General features: G+C 27.4%; 1 protein-coding gene across 1 annotated transcript in view; it reads left to right on the top strand.

Moving 5' to 3' along the window:
- Window positions 1-10,065, top strand: part of LOC132935780 (uncharacterized) — a 54,299-nt gene extending 44,234 nt beyond the window's left edge. The window contains exons 2-5 of the mRNA XM_061002392.1: window positions 5,921-6,325; window positions 7,248-7,436; window positions 8,354-8,496; window positions 9,832-10,065. Coding sequence (XP_060858375.1) covers window positions 6,226-6,325; window positions 7,248-7,436; window positions 8,354-8,496; window positions 9,832-10,065 — 666 coding nt within the window. The 5' untranslated portion in view covers window positions 5,921-6,225. The remainder of the gene's footprint in view (window positions 1-5,920; window positions 6,326-7,247; window positions 7,437-8,353; window positions 8,497-9,831) is intronic.
- Window positions 10,066-17,092: the final 7,027 nt, after the last annotated feature.

Raw genomic sequence — 17,092 nt, 5'->3', positions numbered from 1 at the left:
ATGTCTTTCAATCCAGTTAACCCAATTATTAATTTCCGAAAAGCCTTTTTTCACATGTAATTAATGGACGCATTTCATTGACAATATAGTTAAACACTAATTCTTTAATCTGAAATAATATATTTTATTTTATTAAACAAATTATTGAGTTAAATAAATAAATTTACTGTATTAGACCAACACAATTTCATGTCTTAAAATACATCTAAGACTTAGTAATAGTAGTAGTTTATTAATTAGTTAATAACATGAAACCATATTGTTGTTGACTTTTTAATTTCAATAAATTTAAGACTATTATGTATTTTGTATAGGTAATAGTTAAGAATTTTAATAGATTCTAGTATAATAATATAATATTACACATACATGGACATAAATTAAATTATTGACAAGGAATACCTTTTGCTTTGAAACTTTATTTGAAGAAACATCATTAATCATAATTTTTGTCTGAGTGATATTTGATGGCTGATTCTTTTCCCTTCTCGCATCTTCTCACTATGCTTTTTCAAAAAAAAAAAGAAATACAACATTAGGTTTAGGTAGCTAATTAAACAACCATTTAAAGTTTTGGATTGATACAACTAATCGACAAGATAATAAAATACTCTGTAAAATACTAAATAGGAATGTAACAATGTTTTTACAAATTATTGTTTGACTATTATATTGATAATTAATAAAATGTTATTTTTTTACAAATAAAAGTTTGCTAAACCGGTCAAATTTACAAAACAATATTGAATAATAAATAACTAAATAATTAAAATACATGTAGGTACTGTAGTCTGTAGATACATGGATTAGATTTTAATAATAAATGTTTGCACTTGAAATATTGATAGAAAATATAAACAGTATCTACTACTAAATAATTATAATTTGATGTTGTACTATTTGACAAATGTTGTACTTGTACTTACTTTAATATGGCTTAACAAGTTCCCACTGGATGTTGTAGATGCACTTAAAATTTGTGGACAATATTCACACGAAGCCGTTAGTTTCTCACCATTTATTGTCATTAACTTGTAAAAACGATTGAACAGATATTGAAATTTGGGTAAATTTGTTGAGTGACTTTGTTGAAGTCCTTGTGTTTATGTACTTGCCACAACACTAACAGGAACATTAGGATCACTAACATTTTCATGAATACGTGCTTTTATTCGTTTAGGCTCTGATGTTTTAGTAATACTAATATATTGCTCCATTAAAAATAATACCGTTATTTATATAATATAGGTAACAGGTAAATACTTTCAAAAGTTTACACTTTACAGCTAATATGGAAGTACACATAAATATGTTCAAGATTGAAGGTTCAACTTTCAGCGACGACTGCGAGTGAACGTTAGCAAATGAATAAGAATAAAATATTATTGTTTACGAGATATTATACCAAATATTATTATGTTCTGAGCTATTTATGTTCGATATACCCTCCGAACACAGCCTCACAATTCAAAAATCAAGATAATATTATTATTATAACATGAAGTTGTGAACGTCTATCGGGACAGTGCCGAATTCCGAAGACTATTACTATACTATGATTTATAATATAATATTAACTATATAGAGTATAGACTTGCAGTCATGCCTCATAATAGAATATTTCCATTACGAGTTCACGAAATAATGTGCGCTGCTGGACGAGGGTTTTACACTATTACGTAATATCAATATTATTTAGCTTTATATAAATAGACAAGAACGATATTATTTCATTGAAACCATTTCTAGTAATCAACATTACACGAGAAACGTAATAATAAATAACAAAGAATAAAACACATTCGTATGAATATTATACTATTATAATATTATTATTGTAAATAAAATTACTGCTAAGAAAAAAAAAATATATTCACGTTTATTTTCAGAAATAGTGTAATAATATTTTCTTTGATCAATGACAAGATAAAATAAAAAAATTAAAAGTACCAAACTACCAACAAATCAATCGAAACTAAAGATTATTTATTTATCTAGGTATATTTATCTAGATAGGTAAATAGTTTATCTTAGATGACAATCAGATACCTAATATTTTATTTATCTAGATGAGATACATTATCTAGATACATTTATCTAGATACTGCTCAACACTGCAAACACGCCTACAAATCGGTAAAACGTACTACGCAGTTGAATTTTATATTATTTTTGATGTACCGCTACTACGCAGTAGTTTTGAAAATATTAATACTTATTGCTCGTACGTAAACCTGTTTATTTACTAACCGCCACACAGAGGTATTTTCCGTGGTCGCTACTCCCATAACCTGATAATGTTATATGTATAACCCCTCGTTGATGTGTTCAAGCAGGGCATGCATTTAAAAAAAAATCCGTTTTATGTTATTAATAATATTAAAAAGTTACACAATTTTTGCGTTTATAATAAATTATTTAGAATTAAAACATTTTCCAAGTTTTGCATTCATGGTTGTTTAGAACTAAAACGTAAAACAAGTTTTGCATTTATCGTGCAAAGTAGCGTTAATACCTATTAAATTCAAAAATTATAACTAATCTATATCTATATTGAATTGTAATAAAAACAAAGAGGTTAATTACAAAGTTGTCTTATTATACTTTGTTATTAATCCTACATATATTTACGAATAAGTAATTACGGGCGAATACTAAAATGTACACATAACAGACAGTCGGTACCTGGTATTGAGCACTCCTGGTCCCCTCAATAATAATAAATTGAAAAAGCATATTACAATAATAGTACTTACAGATAATAATTAATAAATATTAATAATAATATTATATTATTTATTATAGTAACTATTACTATATTATAGTAACTCGTCAGTCAATTTTCGACTAACATAATAATAATAATAATTCGAAATAGCATAGTACAATTATTTATTAAAGTATAAATATTCTGTTGGTTATAGTGTAATACAGCCCTATAATATATACTACTCACTCAGTTACAATATTATATAGGTATCTACGAAACTTCCAGACAAAATGGAAGAGTGAAAATTTGACGAGAGTTCGCAATCCTGCACTCATATTTACATCGGATACTGCCACTATACTTGTAGGTATAAATACACTCACAGCTTCCATATGCCGAACAAAATATTATAGTATTATATTATTATTTATTTCGTATAATACATATTATATTCAAATGATTATATAAACTATTCGCTGCAGAATGCATAGTAATGGCACACCATTATGTTTTAAAATCATTCATAGTCTAGAAAAAAGTTTTAACTATTTATTTGATTTATCGTTGCCTAAGAGTAGATGTTTCATTCTAGCCTCAATTAGTCATCCTAAATTTGAAATTTAAAAACTGAAATGACGCCACCGAATCTGTGTAGGAACATATTATTAGAGTACTTAAGACGCTACAACGTTGTTTTGTAAACGACTTAAAACTATGTAAAATAATATTTTTAAAAACATTTACATTTCTTGAAATAATATAAGTAATTAAAGATAAAAGAATCACCCTGAATATTATTATTGTGAATTGTATCTGCGTACGGTGTACCTATGGTACCTTTATACAATGCACAATAATAATATTTATATATACAAAATACACCGTCACAAGTAGGTACCTACCGGCTACCTTCATACATTATATATAAATACAAGGTGATTCATTAAGCGTACAACACTCATTATCTTCAAAAGTATTAATGTTTTTGAAAATATTTTTACTAAAACATTATGTTTAAAAATATTTTTTATCCTTATAATTTTTAAGTATTTTACTTTTTTGAACGACAGCATAGAGTTATAATTTCATATTCTAAAGCAAAATACGTTTCTAAGCATTTTGAAACATAAAAATCGAATTTAGGATGAGTAGTTTATGAGTTATAAGTATGTGGGTGGTAGTGTGGTATGGGGTTACCCCGCAAAATGTTTGTACACTACTCTGCTTGTCGAAGATTCAAATACTAATAACTCATAAACTACTCGTCCTAAATTCGATTTTTATGTATCAAAATACTTAGAAAAATATTCTACTTTTGAAAATGAAATTAAAACTCTATATTGTCATTTATAAAGTAAACAACTTAAAAAACTTTATGGTTCAAAAATATAATTTTTTAATAAAAAAGTTTTTTTTGAACAACTTGAAACTATGTAAAAAAATATTTTCAAATATATAAATACTTTCGTAGCAGATACGCGACGTAATATTATTATTTATGAGGCTGGGCTCACGAATTATTATTATTCGTTCCTGGATCGAACAGGTAGTGTTTACATAGTTATTAATTAGATTATGTAAATTTAATAATAAAATCCTGGCAATTTGATCACAACTGTATGTAGCTTATAACTATACATACTTACAAACCATAGTTGTTTAGAAAACGCGAACAATTTTATATTATTTTAATTAATTGCTAGCCAATTAGGTCCGTTGGTAACCGCATCACTTGAGAATAGCTGGAACTATTTGTCTAATATTTTTTGTAAATCTTCGTGATAGTCCGAAATCCGTATGAGGTATTTAAAGGGGAAAAAATGACAGTCAGTTTGGCGATTTGCGCTGGCAGTACAAAATATTGACAAACGCAACGCTACTCGATATTTTCCTCTCCGAATAAAATGTATTAAGAATCTTAAACAGTTATGTATTAATAAGTTGACATTAACAATTATTGTTTAACTATATATAATATTATATCTACATAGTATTAAAACATACTATAGTACAAGTATTATTATTAATAGTATAATAATAGTATTAATAATCAATGACAGTAAGTATACCTACACAATATAGAAATATTAATAAGGACATCATTATGTACATCAATCTAATTAAAAATAGTTTATTTCTGGAAAGGGCAATAATTTATTTATTAAGTATAAATAAATTAAAAACGAATTAGAAGCCCATAGCCATAATAGCCCAGTCAAATAAAATAAAAAATAGAATTTAGCTCCAATAATATATAAACACATGAAAAACATAATATGAGTTACCAATACAGTTTTTGGATTTTGCACTATAAATCCTTAAACTTTCAAATTTTAAAGAATTATGATTTTTTATTAAAAGTCAAAAGGCTGCTATTGTTTATAATTTGATTATATCTACGGTCGCTAGTCATACGACAATAAGTTTCAAATAGATAGAGAGAATTATCAACAAGGTTATTGCATATTTATTTTATAATATACAATGCGTTATAGGTACGAATTTACGATAGCATATTCAAAAGCTTGTTATGTACACACAATTTTGTAAGGCGAATAAAATTAGTACACCGTGGCGGAACTACAGGAACAATAAAATTAAATTTCATTCTCACTTTTGTAGAAGCAACAAAAGTCATTTATAATTTCTACATTGTTCAACTATTCTAATTATTCCGTTTCAATGCAAATCGTAGCATGCCTCGTAAGCCGTCGTTGAGGCATAGTATTCTATCGTTTTTCAACTTCACAAGAGGTTGCAAAATGTTTTAAAAAATATGTTTTTAACTCGTAGATTCGTTAAACATGAATGTTCAAAACTATTAAAACGTGTTTTAAACTTTGTTATTTCTCCTTAGTATTACGATTTAAAATAACAAGGTTTTTAACATTTGTTTATATCGTAGTCCTGAATTAAACAAGGGATTATTAAAAAAGCTGTATATAGTTTAAACCATGTAAACGAAAAACGAAACATTTTAAACAATAAAAAAAGCGTTTGAAACACTGTTTTAAACTGGTTAAAAAAAACCTATTGTTTTTTTTTCCAGTCCCCATCGATATATTATATATAATATGATCCCGCATTATGGAACCCCGTAATACGTGGGGTCTGGGTCATGCACACCGCTCGACACGCCCTCGGGCCGGCACCGCTGTTAGATACGGATGAACACATTAATATATTACTGTAATATAAACTATTTGGTAGGCGGGAGTATTGATCGATGCAAGCCTGTGATACGTCAGATATTGTTATGTGTTAAGCAACCGGTAGAGGGGACGACCACCACTACAACCACCACCGATGGGCGGCTTATAAAAAAGCTCGCGAAGGGTGTCTCGCTATCACTTTGCGATCCGTATACGGACTACTTACAGTTCACCGGCTTACCCGTTTTCCCGTCTCGTTTCTCTCGCCCATCCAAATATTTTAATATTTTGCCGACCGTTTGTTCTATTTGTCGATTTTCTTCCCGATTTTCCCTTGCATATTTTACAAAAGGCAACGCAATAATGAAGATATTTACTGTAGCAGTGATTATGACGATCGTCGCAACTGTAACTGTTCCTAATGTGGCAACCGACGCTAGACTCGACGTGGATTATATGGAAGGTAAGTTCCGGCATGAATATCGTTACTCGTTAAATTTAACTTCTATTATCACTGAGCTTATTACAATTATTATATTTTTAGAACGATTTTTTTCAATTTTTTGGATTTCAGATAAATATTATTTTCATTTTAAGTATAACTTTATACTATTCATTATTATTATTATTTTGCTATTTATCAGCGGTTCTTAACCTTTAGTAGATCACGGACCCTTAATAAAAGATTTTCAGAAATCGCTGACTCCCTTACTTTTATTTTTTCAAATACCATTTTTTTCAAAACATCTCATGTTATTATAACTGAAATTGTAACAATTATTTCATATTACAAATTACATACGTAGACATAACTAAACATACACATTTATAATTTTTTTTGTTGCTCTTTATTTTTAAAAAAATGTAATATAAAAGTATAATTGAGTATGATTGATCAACTACACTTAGTGGCAGTAAATATACGACTGAACACTACAGTGCTGTACGGCTGTAAATTTCGTATGAACAAAAAAAACTGATAAATAAATATTAATAATACAATTATTTGGTGTAGTATTTACACCTAGGATCTAACACTTAATTATATCTCGTCTTCGGTCGGTGTGATAAATATAAAATAGGTCTATCTCTTTTATAATAATATATATTATAATATAATTATTATATTATTATTATATATTATTATTTACATGAATAAGAATATAAAAATTATAATTCAACAATACTGTCATAATGCACTCGTGTCACTTATTATTTACGTTAGGTGGCTGTGGCCCACAAGTTAATGACTGCTGCATTATATTGTAATTATTAATTGCATACCCAATTATAATAATACAAATAATAATAATTATAATAATTATTATTACGCTATTTACTAATTATAAATACAAAACCTATTTGATTTGTTATCTGTGTTATAGAGTTTCCAACTATCCATAGCAGATGTCCACCAAATGTAACTGCAGATTTTGATGTGATCTTCAATAGTGAGGATTCGTCAACGGTTAAAGGTTGTGCCTCACTCGAATTCAGATCTCGTCATGACTCTAACGAAATGAAAGTATTCAGCGTGAAGTTTGGCCGTTTGTATGACGGTGTTTGTGTGTCAGGTACGTTGATAAATTTATTATTTTTTAAAACTACAATTATTGCACTGATTCTGCGGCTCCCAGAAAGCTATTCCAATATAACATACATCTATTCTGAATATAGCGCGTGCACATTAAATATAGTGTTAACTATTTGATTTACAACTATTTATATTGCCCAGGGCAGGATCATGTATCGCAATATATCACATTTTGATAAAATTGACAATATTTATGATATAGCAAAATAGGTATGTCACTATGTAATGTTCAAAAAGCGCCTAGATACAAATAATGCTTGATGGTGCCACTTATTATAACTTTTTTACTTATCTCAAAAAAAAAAAAAAAATATTATAATCACACAAATTTAAATGTACATATTTATCTCTAGCCATTTTAGTTTAAAACTGAAATAATTTATGTTGAATTAGAAAAAAACAATACCTACATAAAATAATATAAAAAAAATATTTATATATTAAGAGTCATACTTGCGTGTGTTGTCTCCGTCTTACAAATGTACAACATACCAAAAACTATTTTGCGCGAGACAATGCTGTGTTGTACATATTATGTAATACGGAGACAACACTTGCGGGCCCTCTTAAGAATCTTTCTCTTAGAATTTCATTTTAAATGATAATGAATTGAAACACCCACCAAAAAATAAACATAACAAGTTTTTTGCCCCTAATAATTTTTACCTATCTCGTCTGTCCCCTTCGTGTCACCACCTTCCCCCCTACCACCACACACACACACAATCTCACTACACGATCCTACTGAACACAGTAATATGATAAATTGTCCGATTATTCATTGATGGATAAGACGTAAGATCTCCACTCATCACTATATGTATTATAATGTAGAAATTCGATTTAAAAATATACCACTTTCATCGAGCTTACGCGTCATTATTATTCTGTCGTTAGGCGACTATGCAGATGTGGACCAGTTGGTGTTTTCCTGTATATCCCAATCAGCCACACCGCCACTAGAATTTGACAATGGAAAAGTGTACAGACTTAACGGCCATGTTCTGAAACCGGCGGGCAAACACCAGACTAGATGTGTCGTAAGTATATTGTGCCTACAAATATATTAGGTTTTCCAACCAGTACATCTGAAAACATATTTTATGTTATGATATGTTTTCAGGTTTCTCATTACTAGGTATACTTTGTCTCAAATAATTGTAACCTCGGTCGGGGGGATGCAGCGAAAATGGGTTACCTTTATTATGCAATAGATATATGCGTACATATGCCATCTAAACATTGGTGTCTTGTAACATAATTACTATAGTAGTGTTACAGAATAAGTAGCCACCTGAGGTTTCTCGTTATTTGAGACAGAGTGTATAGCTTCGTCGATATTTAATGAAAATTTAATATTTTAACTAACTTAATTACAGCTTACTCATAGATAATAAATTATATTAATGCAACAGTAAATTTCATTAGACACTTGAAACCATTTGTATGACAATATGTTATAAAAATGATTATCAATTTATAAACATACGAACGATATAGGTGAACGGTTACCTTGTACGGTGTTTAAAATGCATAACGCGGATACTTTGTATGGTCAGCCAAATTTTAGATTGCAGAACAAGGACACTGCATAATATTATACACGTAACATATTTAATGTAAACAAGTCTGAAGTCATGACCAGACCTTATTATTTAGCTAAATTATTATTTTGTAAATATAAGTATCCCAAATAAGAGGGAATCATGAGTTATTAGTTTATTACCTATCGAAAATAATTTTTATTTGTCATTTTGACATATTTATATTTTACACATTTTTAATTTAATTTTAACATAACTTTTGATAATAATATAATACAATTATAATTTTTAATCACATTTGATTATTTGATAATTTTAATGATTTCAAGATTTTTAGGTTATTAAGTTTCTAAATTTATTTCTAAATTTATTATGGCACCAAATATTATTTAGCTGTAATCTAAAAAAACTTTGATTATTTTGACTATTACTAATATACTATATTTTAAAACATTTGTGATTTAGTTTTTAATTTTTACATATTTATAATAGTCAATATAATAATATATACTTAATACTTAGGTATATAACGTATATATACAATATATATGCTTTATGTATAATGAACTACATTACAGTACAAATTGGATATATACGCGTTCTGAAATTAACATTTTTTCCTGACTGTACAAATTGTTAACGTTTTGCACTTTTAGTGCTTGACCGTACAAAGTGACATAGAACCACGATGTAATTTTTAGATGCAGATGACAAAAATAGGGCTTTTTACCACAAATAAGTGCGTCCCTATAATTTGAGCTTCCTCACATAACATTTTGTTTACATTGATTAATTTGTTTTTTATTTATATTGTTCTCGCATACATAAAAGTTGTACAAGATGACGAACTCCGTGATGAACATGATGGCAGTTAGCGGTACCACATCGTGCGAAGGCTTGTCACGCATGATGTTTTATTCAAAGGCCACGCCCCTCAAAGGATCAATGTTGTTGCGGTTGAACAAACTCAGAGACAATCTACGACATGAGCGCTCCACATCAGAAGATAAAAACTCAACACAACTGAACTTTTCAGGGTCTAGATATTACTGGATAACAGGTTGATGGATTATACGTTTTTACATAATAATTTATTGCCCTGGCTCAAATTTTTTAAATAATAACTTTCAAAAAACAAACATTTAATTGTTCTTATATTAATGTTGATAATAACTAATAGACTCACGAAACTATTTTAATTTTCCATAAAATTAGTGATCATGGGCATTTTGCTTTTAATTTTGACTATAATTTTCACACATTATATTTTGTAAAGTACTTAATAAAGACATTTCCACGCTTAGTATATGAAGTTATCAAATTATTTTAAAATTAAATTAAAACATATTTTTATTTGTTTGTGAGTTATATATAAAATAATAAACATTCATAATTAATACTGTGTATAATGGTGTTATACCACAGCTAGGATTAGTTATGTTTGTCGTGTAAATCTAATGATCTATGTAAAGTGTGTGTGGGTGGCGCAAAGTGGGTGTAAGTTGCACCGATTTTGACCTTTTTTTTCGTGTAAACTCCAATGTCACTTTTTTATTAGGTACCTACCTAAAACATAAATCTATAAATACATTCCACCGTTTTTTTACCTGTAGGTTCTTACATCAATTATGTAGGTACAGGTTCATCATACATATATTATATATTATTAATTATTACATTATAATACAATAATTTTAAAAATCATAGAATAATCAATAATGATAATTAGTTTGTGGAAGTCTAATTAATATTAAATAAATAAAATAAGAGATTCAAGAGTTTATGTGTAGGAATACTTAAAACAATTGTAAACTGTGGATTTTATCATATGTGCAGTTTACATATTTTTTACATAGATAATAAAGAATTCTGTATTATCCATGGTGTTTCGGGTGAAATATACGTACCGGTGGTCCACCGGCGGTGGAATAATTGACATAAATCCAACTCTAAAATCGACAACCCATAAATCTGTGGAATTTACAATTGCCGTGTGTTTAGGTATGTGAAGATATAAAACTAATTTGTAAAAGGTCAGACCGTCAAACGAGTAAATATCGAAACCAGCTGTCAATACTTATAATATAATAAATTATATTACAACTCTCCTTTTTGTGACTAAATTATAAGGTCATGTAAGGTCGCTATACTCTCAAACAACTGACCACGATAACGAGTACTTGAATAGAAGGTCAGTACTACGCGAAGAGTCTTGCATTCTTTTCCAAGTGTTATTGGCCACAAACGTCTCGACTAAAACTTGAACATAACTATAAGTCAGAAACCATTTTATTGATGAATGTATAAATCTATCATACAATAAAATACGTTGGAACTCCACTGTATGTACGTATTATAACTTATAACAAATCAAATTAAATAGCAGGTAGAATCAATTAGGCACTTACAAAAATTTAAATTAAATAAATTTACATGAAATAAGATAAATACAAAAAGCGTGAAACTAGCTTTTAATTATGAGAGTAGTATTTATATTATATTAAGGTGAGCAATCTACCTGCGGTGGATTGGGGATTCCATGAGGTGCGTAGGTAAGTATATAATTTCTAACTCTAATGTTTCAAAGTTATACCAAATTTGTCATTTTTACTTAATCCTAATTCCAAAGATAGGAACAACTATTTGAGGTGTCAACTGTTTGAGTCTGTTTACAGAAATCCCATCAATCGACATTTTAGATATTTTTAACGATAACTACAGTAAATCTATAACCAGATAAAATAAATAAATTTAAATTGTCTTACTCTATATATTCTATAACAGTTGAACAAATTAAAATTTTTTACGACTTTTTAATAATTTAAGGTTTATGGTACAAAAGTCATTATTATACATGAAAGTTTATTATTACGTCATATTAAAACTTTTATAAATTATTTCTCTTGTAATAACAAATAGTGCACCCGCGAAAAATTTATAATTATAGTTTATAATATGATATTAGTTTTAACTATTTGGCTTTAACATTATAGTCATTAGCCGGGAACAAAAATATATTTACATGTTATTTACAATCATCATAATATTTAAATTAAGGTAATTCAGTACAACGAAAATGGTAATAATAATGTTACTAATAATAAAACATAATTTTAGTAACTATTTAAATTTTATTGTATAGATTGGTTATTTTAAAAAATGTTATGAAACAGTTAAAATTTTCTATACTTAAAATATCTTTTAATGTTAGATGTGGAAAAATTTTTCTTTCTTCAGTTAGCTTTGGGAATTCTAGGAGGAGGTGTTTTATGGATATAATTGGTTTATTGCAGAGTTCAATAACATTATTATCATTTTCATAAAAGTAATAAAATACAGGCAGGTCCGGTTTTATTATTATCTTTATATATCATTGGTTAGTAATTAATGTGTATACTGTAGATAGTGGTAATTTTGCTGTATATTTAATTGTTTCAAATCGCAGTGTCTGTCGTCTGACAAAGTGCATATTTAGTTCCGTCGGTAAAATAATATAAGCGCAGTGCACCGCGCGCCATTCTTGGTGTAAAAAGAAGAGTAAAACAATTTAAAACTGATTTATTTTAATTGCGTTATTATAGATGTAGGTATCGTTACAAATTATTTTATCATAAAATAAATTCATTATCATTTTCATATATGCAATAATATACAGAAAGGTACATAAAGGTTAGTTTTATATCGGTTTGTTATGTTTTTGAAAATAGTTTCGAGGTCATTACAAAATGAAAAAATCAAAATTAAGTGGTGCGCAGTATAAACTTATGTATCTTCCAAGAATAAAAAGTTGAAGAAACTCTGCTCCTAGGTGAAGTATATATTTTATAGAAGATCTTTACCGAGAAAACTTTGGGCATCCCTGTAATATAGGTACCATTTGATCATTATAGCAACACCTATACTATATTATTATAGTACAATAGTTCATAATTTGTGGGCATTTCCGTTCCCACACCACCGTAGCTCGTAGTCCGGAAAAAAAATGTTTTAAATAAATTATTATATCACATTTTTAAACCTACTGCGTAGTATTTCGATAATATAATATTTATTATTAAATTGTTATACGTTGCACGTTTTACCGATGTTTATGCCTGTTGGTCGTCGTTTAGGAATGCTTATAGAAGACAATAATTTATGCATAATTAATCGACAAAATTCGTCAAAATCACGAAAACATGAAAATTATTTTAAGTTAAAAATACATTTTACAAAACAATTTTATATTTATATATTAAATTTTAAAATTTAATACAAAATACCTCAATAGTTTTCAAATCTTAAAAATAAAAAGTTTACCGGAGAGTCAAGTTAATATTTTTATATTGTTTTCAAATTGTTACGACATTCGATAGTAACACGTAAATTAACGAATTCCAAACTAAACGATTTTCTTATTTTGTTATAATTAAAAAACGAACAACCATAGATACTTAAAATGTTGAACCAAGTTATTGAACCTAAGTTTATTTTATCATTGGTAAAATACTCAAATTGTGTTTATTTGTTTAAATTTATGTAATTTTGACAAAAATCATAAAAAATAAAAAAAAAAAATGTAAATTATATGGTAGTTAACAATTTATTAAATGTACTATTTTTTGGATTGAACATTTATAATATGGCTCATTACGAGAAGTTCATATTTTAACCAAAATTTATAGAAAATATACATAATATAATATAATAATATATCATAGTTTTTTTTTTTTTTTTTTTTGATAATTTAATTTTAAGTTAGGTCAAAATTTGATATTTATAAAAAAAATAAGGATATTAGGTTTTTTAAGTAATTTAAAATATTATTCGTGAGAACGTGAAACTTTTAAAGTAGATACCTATAATATTATATTTTATACAATTATTTAATATTTTTGGCAAACATATATTCAACTAATGTATATGTATATCTGTATATTATGCACGCAATACACTTGGAATCCAGGGGTACTGACCCCCCAGAACCCCTCAAAAAATACGGAAAACTAAATATTTTAATATTTTTGCAGACCCCGATTTATGTAGGCACGCGTAGACACGGTAGTTGTAGTTAACAATTTATTAAATGTAATATAAAATATTCATAATATTATAATATATTATACAATTTTTTTTATAGATATTCTAAGTTTAATTTACGTCAAAATTTGATATTTATAAAAAAAAGGTGGGTAAGTGGATGTCACTCTGCTGTACAGTAGGCACAAGTGGGTCACTGTAATGGATGGTGTTAAATTTGAATTCGAAAACGGTCAGTCAGCCTATATTACTAGGTATATTTGATGATATTATTGTGAATAAAGTAATTTATATATTTACTTATTTACGTGAAGCATTGTTTTAAATGTTCAATCCTTAGCTACAAAAGTTGAACATTTTATAAATTTTTAACTACAAAATAATTATTAAATTTTAAATTTGATAAATTTTGTCAAAATTTTAACTTTAAATGCTTATAAAAAAAAATTGTACCTATGTATTTTTAATATTTTTCAATTGCTTTATTACCCAACAAAAAAAATTTTATTGACATTTATAGAAAAAAAAAACTAAAAAAATTAAAAACTGACAATGTCCATAAACAGCTAAAAAAGAGACAAATTATTTTAAAAATCCTATCGTGAACAGAAAATTCTAATATCAACATTTAGTGAAATTTTCAAGTATTTAAGTCATTTACTTTTAATTACAACAAAATAAGAAAATCGTTACACGAGAAATCGAATGAATATCAAATGTTGTAAAAATATGTATTTCAAACGTACATAAAAATTTAATTTGACTTTTTTGTAGATATTTTTTTTTTGATAAAGGTAGACAAACTTATGAGAAATCTTGTATTACATTTTAAATCTTAGATTTAAAAAAAAAAAATTTTATGAATTCCCTAACCAAAATTGATTTTCTCAAAAACAGATTTCGCGTAAAGATTCCCGTTTTTCCTTAATTTTTCTTTTGTTTTTCACGTCGCTTTTGAAAACAACTGGGAAATTTTTACTTTTAAACCCCCAAAGTAACAACTAGATTCACTTTCCTATCATAAAAGTTACTGTTAAAGAAAACCCAAGCACTTTTACTGTCCTAAAAGGTGACGACAGACACAAAAAAAATAAAAAAAAATAAACACACATCATTGTAAAATCAATGCATTCATCGCTTCGCACAGAATCTAAAACACACATCATTGTAAAATCAATACATTCATCGTTCAACTTAGAATCTAAAATAAGGATTTTAGGTTTTTTGTGTAATTTAAAATATTATTCGTGTGAACTTGAAACTTTTAATGTAGGTACCTATATTATTATATTTTATACACGCACAATGACGTTTTCAAATGCAATATTTTTAGCAAACATATATTCAACCATTTATACCCATTACCCATGTTGTATATTATGCATACAGGTGTATATTTATATATATATATTAAGATGCGTATTTACGGGGAATCCCAGGGTACTGGCTCCCCAGAACCCCCAAGAACCCCCCAAAAAATAAGGAAAACTAAATATTTTAATATTTGTGCAGACCCCAATTTATGTAGTTACGCGTCTTTTACCTTGAACAAAATATTTATATGAAATACAGTTTAAAATTAGCTAACGGACGTGGTCAAACGATCGAAAATTTAGCTTGCGTGGATTATATGTATTACCACCTTATAAATACCCGTATTAGGTAAAAATCAATAATTGTCTTATCTTAATTGAAAGCTTTCACTAATAATTAGATATTTACAGATTGACATAAAAAAAAATCAGCGTTCCAAATTTTGATTAAAGCATGCCATTTGTGTTTTGCTAGGTAACATAACTATTATTGTTAGAAATTCAAAATCGGAATTAAGTTGATTTTCATTAAATTTTAACGTTTTATTTTTTGGAACTCCTTTAAAAATAATATGATCAACAAAATGTCTATCTTGAAAATTTAAATAACTTAATTTCCTAAAAAAAAGGTTTAAGTAATTTTTGAGTTTAAAAATATCGGATCTTATGCTATTCAATCAGAATTTCCATACTTATTACTGTAAAAAAATCACATTTAAGTTTATTGATTTTCAATGGAGATATTATAAGGCTGATACGGGAATATTGGGACATACTGTACAATGAATCGCTTAGATCTCAGTTCCATAAATTCGCCACTGAGTATATTATATATGTGAAATGTATATTGTATACACAAACAACATGTCAGTACCTATGTCCTATATCATATCGGAATTATTGGAAACCCCAGAAAAAAATTGAAAATACGCCTTTGTACCTATGTCTGTATATATAATATTTCTATACTTAAATAAAGACACAGGGTAACTACGATCCATATGGAATGATTAAATAAGCATATTCTCAATCCTTCAGCTATACAAATCAAACATTTTATAGTTTCTAAATACAAAACAATTTGCTAATTTTCGTGATTTCGATAAATTTTGTCAAAATCTGTCAACTAGCTCCAATTTTTTACCAGAAACTGAAGAACTACCTTAAAAATTGAATATTAACGACGTTTTTCGACTGATTTCCGTGTAAACAGGAAAAAAAATAAACACATAGGTACAATAGGTACATACATTCATATGTATAATATGCAACTGGGGGAAGGGTAACGTTATACTTGTTGGTTATAATCCACAATACACCTCTAGACGTGGACAAACTTAGTGGAAAAAGTTCACAAATTACATTTAATATTTTTAAGTTAAATTTTAAATCCCCGATACCGATTTCCAACTATGGCTATAAACTTAAAAATCTAGTGCATTGTTAATGTTTCGATAAAAAGATTAACTAAAATATATATTTCTTTTTATGAAACTAAACTTAAAAAATTTATCATTTAGATGTATACAATAAAATTATGTAAAGGTGGTTTGTTTATATCACATGTGTGTAAAGACGTAGACAACACATGTGTGTGTGACGTCATCTTAATGTTTTATTGATTATAATTTTAAGGCGTGTCTTTCATATTATATTACTGTTGAATACTAATCGTTTATAATAATTATGGTTATAATTTATTAACAAATTCAAATTTATAAAAAAAAGTATAAAACAAGTTTTATCAGTGCCATAGTAAA

This window comes from Metopolophium dirhodum, chromosome 1 (assembly GCF_019925205.1).
Source record: "Metopolophium dirhodum isolate CAU chromosome 1, ASM1992520v1, whole genome shotgun sequence".
Classification (NCBI taxonomy): Eukaryota; Metazoa; Arthropoda; class Insecta; order Hemiptera; family Aphididae; genus Metopolophium; species Metopolophium dirhodum.
This window is presented reverse-complemented; position numbering and strand designations above follow the sequence as displayed.